General features: G+C 43.7%; 1 protein-coding gene across 1 annotated transcript in view; it reads right to left on the bottom strand.

The window, feature by feature from the left end:
• The window catches only part of GDPD5 (glycerophosphodiester phosphodiesterase domain containing 5), a 76,474-nt gene that overhangs the window by 48,261 nt on the left and 19,228 nt on the right, over positions 1-8,985 (bottom strand). Inside the window, exon 2 of the mRNA XM_029284614.1 lies at positions 1,962-2,065. Coding sequence (XP_029140447.1) covers positions 1,962-2,065 — 104 coding nt within the window. The remainder of the gene's footprint in view (positions 1-1,961; positions 2,066-8,985) is intronic.

The raw sequence follows: 8,985 nt of genomic DNA, 5'->3' as shown, positions 1-8,985 counted from the left end.
CATGCTGGCTCAGGAATTCTGGGAATTGAAGTCCATGAGTCATGAAGGGGCCATAGTTCCCTCATGCTGGCTCAGGAATTCTGGGAGTTGAAGTCCCCGAGTCATGAAGGGGCCAAGGTTGCCTACCCCTGTCCTAGGATGAGCAAATTAAAAAAAAAAAAATCTTTCAAACCTCACGAAAGTCATTTGAAACTGACAAATGCACTACACCTAGAATCAGACAGTAATTTACAGCGGCAGGAACACAAGTTCCTTTCAGAACGTTTCATTAAAAATGCAAATTACTCTGTTTTGTTTCCTCTGACACCCTAATTATTTGATGCAAGCTTTTCGCAGGGGCATTTCCTCCGGTGAAGCTTGTTTTTTTTTTTGTTTCAAAACATCATCCCTGCTGTTTGTAGAGAATGTTTAACCCTGTATTTTGTTTTTTTACAGACAGGTCAGGCAGTCTGTTTAGCAGATCTTTCCGACTGGGGAACGCAGAAGGCTGATTGGACTTGAATGCGTTTCAGTAAAAAACAATAAAAAAAAAAATTATATAATTAAAACAAAGTAATGAAAAGACTTTCGTGTTTGTGCTCTTGAAATTCCGAATTTGCACATTCCTTTCGGTGGAATTTGTGACTGCGTAGTTACACGCTCAACTGTCACCTTGAATTGTGCCCTGGAGCAAAAGGACAGCCAACACAACTTGCCCCAAAATAGCCGACAATGTCAACATAGGCAGGACTGGAGAAACACCCGGGACGTTTCCCAAACACTCTTCAAGGGTTGGCCCTGTACAAGTGGTGCTGCGGTAGTCCGAATGGGAATAGGTTTAAGGAAAGGAGGCTCAGCGCCCGCTGTAGGTACAATTTAAATACTGTTTCTCCTGACTCAAATCCCTGGAGAAAGAAACCTTTGCACACTCTTCCTAGGGCCTACATATATTTGAGCTTTTTTATGAATGCAACCCAGATCTGCTGAGCAAGTCTTTTGATTACTGTGGGGTCCTTGGTGCTCTCTGAGCTNGGAGAACTGTGGGGTCCTTGGTGCTCTCTGAGCTTGGTGGTTTTCTTGCAGACATTTCATGACCAAACTAGGTAACACCATCAGTGCTAGAAGGGAGGAGGGTTGTGGGAGGAGGAGGAGGGGGGGAGGAGGAGGAGGAGGAGGAGAACTGTGGAGTCCTTAGTGCACTCTGAGCTTGGTGGTTTTCTTGCAGATGTTTCATGATCCAAGTAGGGAACACCTTCAGTGCTAGGAGGAAGGGGGGTTTGTGGGAGGAGGAGGAGGAGGAAGAGGAAGAGGAAGAGGAAGGGAAGAGGAGGAGGAGAACTGTGGGGTCCTTGATGGTCTGATCTTGGTTGTTTTCTTGCAAACTTTTCATTACTTAACTAGGTAATATCATCAGTGTTAGAAGGGAGGGGGGGTTGCGCTTATTTTTACATACAAATGGCTTGCCCTGTCAGTGTTGGTGGGAGTGTTCTTGGCAGTCCCTTGATTAGGCTATTGTTTACTGTTTGGTTGTTTGTCTGAGCTGGTGGTTCATTGATTGAGTTGTTATTTAATGCTTCAGCAAATTAGCACTTTTAGTACTGGTGATGTTCCCTAGTTGGGTCACGAAACGTCTGCAAGAAAACAACCAAGCTCAGAGAGCACCAAAAAAACCCCAGTTGTTCTCCTCCTCCCTGCAAACCCCCCTCCCTTCTAGCACTGATGGTGTTACCTAGTTGGGTCATGAAACGTCTGCAAGAAAACCGCCCAGCTCAGAGAGCACTGAGGACCCCACAGTACAAGCTACAAATATTCCCTTCTTTTTATTATTATTTTACCAACTTCTTCAGGCAAGTTCTCACCAGATACCCCGGTGGGTTTCAACTCCCATCCTCTTTTCCAGGGGTCCACATCTGGAGGGCATCTGGAAGGGGGCACTGCATGCTAAGGTTTATGGGCTTGTTGTTACTACTTTTTGGACTTACCAGTTGATTTCATTGTAGTCGTTGTGAACTTCCCACCAAAAATAGAACCAGACCAGGGTCAGGAAGAAAGCAAAGGTGAGGAGTAAGAACCAGAGCCGTTCCCACTGTGAAGACACAAACACACACACACACACACAAAAGAGAGACAAATTGATTACAATATAGTTAAGGGGCGCACAATAGGCAGGAAGATCCGGTGAAAGGTTTGAATGCTTTGCATTAAATCTAGTTCTATTCAAAAGATTTTTCAACTTCAATCTCCAGCATCTCGATGTAGAACTAAGAAAATGTACAGACAGTCCTCGACTTACAATCACAATTGAGCCCACAGTTTTTGTGGCTAAGTGAGACAGTTGTTAAGTCAGTTTGTCTCATTTTACGACCTTCCTGGCCACAGTTGTTCAGTGAATCCCTGTAGTTGTTAAGTTAGTAGCATGGTTGTTAAGTGAATCTGGCTTCCCCATTGACTAATAATAATAATAATAATAATAATAATAATAATAATAATAATAATAATAATAATAATAATAATAATTGCATTGGAAGATCTGCAAGAAATATCATTTGCCTGTAAGCAAAAACTGGTGGGATCATAAAATAGAGAAAGTCATAGAAAATGATAAAATTAAACTGCTCTGGGACTTCAGAATTCAAACAGACAAGCACCTGCAACATAACACCCTGGACTTAACAATTGTCGATAAGAAAGACAAAAAAGTCTGGATAGTGGACGTGGCAGTGCCTGGAGACAGCAGAATAGACGAGAAAGAACTGGAGANCATCAAAAACATCTGCCAGACTATCCCACCTCCTTTACATGGATGATCTGAAGCTGTATGGAAAAACATCATCTGAAATAGAATCGCTGCTCAACACTGTCCGTATATATAGCCAAGATATTGCAATGGAGTTTGGCTTGGACAAGTGTGCCACACTTACTATCAAACAAGGAAAAATAGTGAAAACTGAAGGAATCAAAATGCCCCACGAAAATAACGTTAAGAGTCTGGATGAGGAAGATTACTACAAATACTTGGGTATCCTTCAAGCTGACAACATCAAGCACACTGAAGTCAAGAAAAAGATTAGAGGTCAATACATCAAGAGAGTGAAGAAGATCTTAAAGTCCAAACTCAATGGAGGAAATACCATAAAGGCAATCAACACCTGGGCAATTCCAGTCATTACATACACAGCTGGAATAGTGGACTGGACTCAAGCAGAACTAAAAGCAATGGATAGGAAGACCAGAAAAATAATGACAATGAATCATGCCCTTCATCCACGCAGTGACATTGACAGACTTTATCTACCAAGGAAAATAGGTGGGCGTGGAATGCTGCAAGTACATCAGATGGTTGAAGAAAAAAAAATGGCTTTGGAAGAATATCTGAAGGACAATGATGAAGATGCACTGAAATTAGTATAACAGGAAGGCTTACTGACTACTGGAGAGACCAAACTGGCCTACAAGAAAGACCAAATGAAGAACAGAATAGAGGCATGGGAAGACAAAGCACTACATGGCCAGTATATTAAAAAAAAATAGCTGGGAAAGCAGATAATAACAAGACCTGGTAATGGCTAAGAGCAGGAAAATTGAAGAAAGAGACCGAGGGACTAATTCTGACTGCACAAGACAAGGACAAATGCATATAAAGTCAAAATTGAGAAGACAGCAACAGACAGTAAGTGCCGCCTATGCAAAGAAGCTGAAGAAACAGGGGACCACTTGGTAAGCTGCTGCAAGAAGATCGCACAGACTGACTACAAGCAGCAGCATGACAAAGTAGCAACAATGGTGCATTGGAAGATCTGCAAGAAATATCATTTGCCTGTAAGCAAGGACTGGTGGGATCATAAAACAGAGAAAATCATAGAAAATGATAAAGTTAAACTGCTCTAAAACTTCAGAATTCAAACAGACAAGCACCTGCAACATAACACCCCGGACTTAACAATTGTCGATAAGAAAGACAAAAAAGTCTGGATAGCGGACGTGGCAGTGCCTGGAGACAGCAGAATAGATGAGAAAGAACTGGAGAAGATAACAAAATACAAAGACCTACAAATAGAAATAGAAAGACTGTGGCAAAGGCAAGCAAGGGTGGTACCAATAGTCATAGGCGCCTTGGGTGCAATCCCAAAACAACTGAAGCACCACTTGAACACCATCATTGGCATTGACAATGTACTGTATTGTATTGAGTTCTATTGCCCTTGTTTCTCTTTTTTATAATAAATTTATAGAAATAGAAATAGAAATAGAAATAGAAATAGAAATAGAGTAGAGTAGAGCAGAGCAGAATAGAAAATATGGAATGGAATCGAATGGAATGGAATAGAATAGAATAGAATAGAAAATATGGAATAGAATAGAATAGAATAGAATAGAAGAGAAGAGAAGAGAAGAGAAGAGAAGAGAATAGAAAATATGGAATGGAATTGAATAGAATAGAATAGAAAATATGGAATGGAATGGAATGGAATAGAATAGAAAATATGGAATGGAATGGAATGGAATGGAATAGAATAGAATAGAATAGAATAGAATAGAAAATATGGAATGGAATTGAATAGAATAGAATAGAAAATATGGAATGGAATGGAATAGAATGGAATGGAATGGAATGGAATGGAATGGAATAGAATAGAATAGAATAGAATGGAATGGAATGGAATGGAATGGAATGGAATGGAATGGAATAGAATAGAAAATATAGAATGGAATAGAATGGAATAGAATAGAATAGAATAGAATAGAATAACAGAGTTGGTTGGACTAGAAGACCTCCAAGGCCCCTTCCAACTCTGTTATTCTATTCTAAAAAAAAATATTTTTTTTTAAAAAGAGAGAAACAAGGACTATAGAACTGAATACATTTTTTTCCCTTCCGTCTCAGAGGTCCCTGCTGTTGGCCAGCTACCAGCAAACCATGAACCCGCCTGCTCACCTCAGCTACCGTATGTCTTTTTCAAAATCTCACGGCTCCTGTCTCCGGCCGTATTACAGAGGCCTCTGTCTTTATTAAGGGGTGGGGGGGAGGATAAAATTAATGGGAACTGAAAGGTACGTGTTAGCATCGGCAAACCCCAGAGCCAGCATTTATTCCACTGCGAGCTTTTGACTCAAGGAAACATAATTCTCGCTCCAAATGTAACAGCGGGCAGTTTTACGAGCTAATAAATTTGCCAGCTCTATGCCCTTTGGGTCACTCTTATCGTCTCCGAAGTGAAATTGGTGCAGAAATCCAGCTTCTGCTTTGTCCCCAAAGGTGCTTTTCCAGGAGGCAACTGGACTTTCTTGTTTTCGTTTTGCTTCTCATCCCAGAAGCTTCTTCAGCTCTTGAATGGATGGTGGGGAAATGGAAGGATTTATACTCCTTGCAGAAAAACTGGTCATTTGCATTCTTTTAGAGGGTCGTTGAGGCCACTTGGAGGTTTACCTGTGTCCTCAGGGTCACCTGAGTAGGGGTGCAAATGGGCGTGGAGCCTGCTTGGCTGCGGGATGTTTTCTGCCCTGGGTCCGTTCAAAGTGAGGACACAGACAAACTTCCAAGTGTGTGTGTGTCACATGATTTGCACTTTGGGTGCACCGCAACACAATCGCACTTCTGTACCTTTGCAGCGTCCATGATCAAGCGACCCTCATTTTACAATGGTTTTTGCTGAAAAAACGGAAGTAACTTCCAGTTTTAGCAAAAACCGCCCCACAGCAAGCAAAGGGTTTTTTTTATTAACAACCCCTCACATTGGTTGTAAAAATTGTGTTAAAAACTGGTCGTTAAAAATGCGGCAGTTGTAAAAGGTTTTACAACCGCCGCATGTGCTTAATGACCACCGGCCACAAAAACGGTCGTAAAACCGGTTTGCTCACATGACGGACTTGATTTGCCATCCTACCGTAATGGACAGGCGGTCATATGACGGTCATATGCCAAGGACTCCCTGCGTGGCCAGTAATACAGCCACAGCTACTAATACGGATGGCCTTTTTAAACAATTAACCAGTGGAACCACCTGCCTCCAGAAGCGGTGAATGCTCCAACACTGGAAGTTTTTAAGAAGAAACTGGACAGCCATTTGTCCAAAATGGTATAGGGTTACCTGCCTGAGCAGGGGGTTGGACTAGATGACCTCCAAGGTCCCTTTCAACTTTATTATTATTATTAAAGATATTTCCATCCATCTTCTACTCAAGCCACGTTCAGGAAGAGGATACAATATTCTTCTCCCGAAATGTTTTCTGACAATGTGCTATTTAATGGGATTGATTTAGGTCATAAAATGAGCGTCCTGCCCTATCAATCACGTAAACCAGGCAAGCAAAGCATGGAGAAATGGGGAGGGTGTGCCAGATCGGACTGACATCCTTCTATTCTCAAAAATGAACAGCTGCCAAAAAAAGCCAACACAATCCTAGACCGCATTAACAGAGGGAGAGAATCAAGATCACGAGAAGTGTTAATACCACTTTACAAGGCCTTGGTAAGGCCACACTGGGAATGCTGCGTCCAGTTTTGATCACCCCGATGTAAAAAAGATGTCGAGACTCTAGAACTGGGGTCCCCAACCCCTGGTTTGTGGACCGGTACCGGGCCACGGCGTACCAGCAACCAGTCCGCGCAAACAAACAAAGCCCCATCTGCGGGATGCAGGCAGCACACAAAACCACGCACCCTCCGGGCCGCAGAAAAACCTCTCTCCACGAAAGCAGTCCCTGGTGCCCAAAAGGTTGGGGACCTCTGTTCTAGAAAGAGTGCAGAGAAGAGCAACAAAGATGATTAGGGGACTGGAGGCTGAACCATATGAATGAATTGGGTTTGTCTAGTTGAATGAAAAGAAGGATGTGGGGTGACATGATAGCAGCCTTCCGATATCTCAGGGGCTGCCCCAAAGAAGAGGGAGTCAAGCTGTTCTTCAAAGCACCAGAAGGAAGGACAAGAAGCAACGGTTGGAAACTAACCAAGGAGAGAAGCAACCTAAAAATAAGGAGAAACTTCCTGACAATGAGAACAATTAACCAGTGGAACAGCCTGCCTCCAGAAATCATGGATGTTCCAACACTAGAAGTTTTAAAGAAGAGACAGCCATTTGTCTGAAATGGTCTAGGACGGGGTAGGCAACCCTGGCTCTTTTATGACTCGTGGACTTCAACTCCCAGAATTCCTGAGCCAGCCATGCTGAGGGGAAAGGGAGAGGTTTCCAAGCTGAGCCATGCTGGCTCAGGAATTCTGGGAGTTGAAGTCACCAAGTCATGAAGGGGCCAAAGTTTCTCCCATGCTGGCTCAGGAATTCTGGGAGTTGAAGTCCACGAGTCATAAAAGAGCCAGGGTTGCCTACCCCTGGCCTAGGGTCTCCTGCCCGAGCAGGGGGTTGGACTAGAAGATCTCCAAGGTCCCTTCCAACTCTATTATTCTTTATTCTGTATATCAAGAGTTCCCAACCTTTCTAGATTGGGGGCCTGGTGGGAAAGGGAAGGGCAGGCATCTTTACGCGCACATGGAAATGCGTCTGCATGCGTGCGAATGGGGCCGTGACATGCCTACCCCACAAATGGGGCTGCCGGCACCGGCACACGGCACGTGGCTTGGCTAGCGCTGGCGAGAGGTGGTCAAGAGGCCACGGCCTGGGCCGCGGCCCACCGATTGGGGACCTCTGCTATATAGGATCGCATTTCAAACACTCGGCAACACAGCCACACTGAACGGCTAATAATAATAATAATAATAATAATAATAATAATAATAATAATAATAATAATAGTTGGAAGGGATCTTTGAGGTCATCTAGTAGTCCAACCCCCTGCTCAGGCAGGAAACCCTATACCATTTCAGACAAATGGCTGTCCAGTCTCTTCTTAAAAACCTCCAGTGTTGGAGCATTCACCGCTTCTGGAGGCAGGTTGTTCCACTGGTTAATTGTTCTAACTGTCAGGAAGTTTCTCCTTAGTTCTAGGTTGCTTCTCTCCTTGATGAGTTTCCATCCGTTGTTTCTTGTCCTGCCTTCAGGCGCCTTGGAGAATAGCTTGACTCCCTCTTCTTTGGGGCAGCCCCTGAGATACTGGAAGACTGCTATCCTGTCACCCCTCGTCCTTCTCTTCGTTAAACTAGACAGACCCAATTCCAGCAACCGTTCCTCATATGTTTTAGCCTCCAGTCCCCTGATCATCTTTGTTGCTCTTCTCTGTCCTCTTTCTAGGAGCTCGTTTTACGACGGTTTTGCTCCCCCGCCAAAAAAGAAAGTTGCTTCTGATTTTCAGCAATGTGTACGAACACCCACCCACCGCCTACCACCCTTTTAACGGGAATTCTGAGAGGGTGTCAAGACATTTAAACCGGAGTGTGCAAACCAATTTATCCCCCTCCTTTGTTTGATCTCTGCCTGGCACTATAATCTCTCGAGTGTTGTTGAGTTGTAGAGATGCTGACATGACAACTTAATTCCGTGACTCACACGTTCTTTCCACTGCCTTCCCACTTCATCGCCAAACGGTTTCATCTGACGAATAAAAGACTTTTTCTCTCTCTTTTTTTTTACACCGTTTAGATTTCTATGCCAACAGCCAGCTCTCGTAGAGGAGGAGATTGTCCTCCCCACTGTCCTAGCGCATTCTTCTCTTCCCCGTAATTACATCCGAAGGATGAAAAGAGTGTGTGACGTTCCTAAGAGGAGGGTGGCATTTTGCAAAGAGGGGAGGTGGGAGTGTGACTTCCTCCACAACGTGGGAGACCAAACTTTCAAACCATCCTTGGGCGGGGGGTGCCACTTCCGTGTTAATGGACAGGTGAACTCCGGTTCTGATCAAAAAAGTTCAAGGAAGGATGCTGGTTTCAAGGTTCGTAATGACGGGCGAACAATAGCAGTAGCATTTAGACTTATATACCGCTTCGCGGGGCTTTACAGCCCTCTCTAAGCGGTTTACAAAGTCAACGTATTTGCCCGCCGCCAACAATCTGGGTCCTCATTTTACTGACTTCGGAAGGACGGGAAGGCTGAGTCAACCTTTTTTTTTTTTTTTTTT

Source organism: Protobothrops mucrosquamatus, unplaced genomic scaffold (assembly GCF_001527695.2).
Source record: "Protobothrops mucrosquamatus isolate PMUCROS unplaced genomic scaffold, P.Mucros_1.0 scaffold765, whole genome shotgun sequence".
In the NCBI taxonomy this organism is placed as follows: domain Eukaryota; kingdom Metazoa; phylum Chordata; class Lepidosauria; order Squamata; family Viperidae; genus Protobothrops; species Protobothrops mucrosquamatus.
Note: the sequence above shows the minus strand (reverse complement) of the source record. Positions and strands in the feature narration are given on the sequence as shown.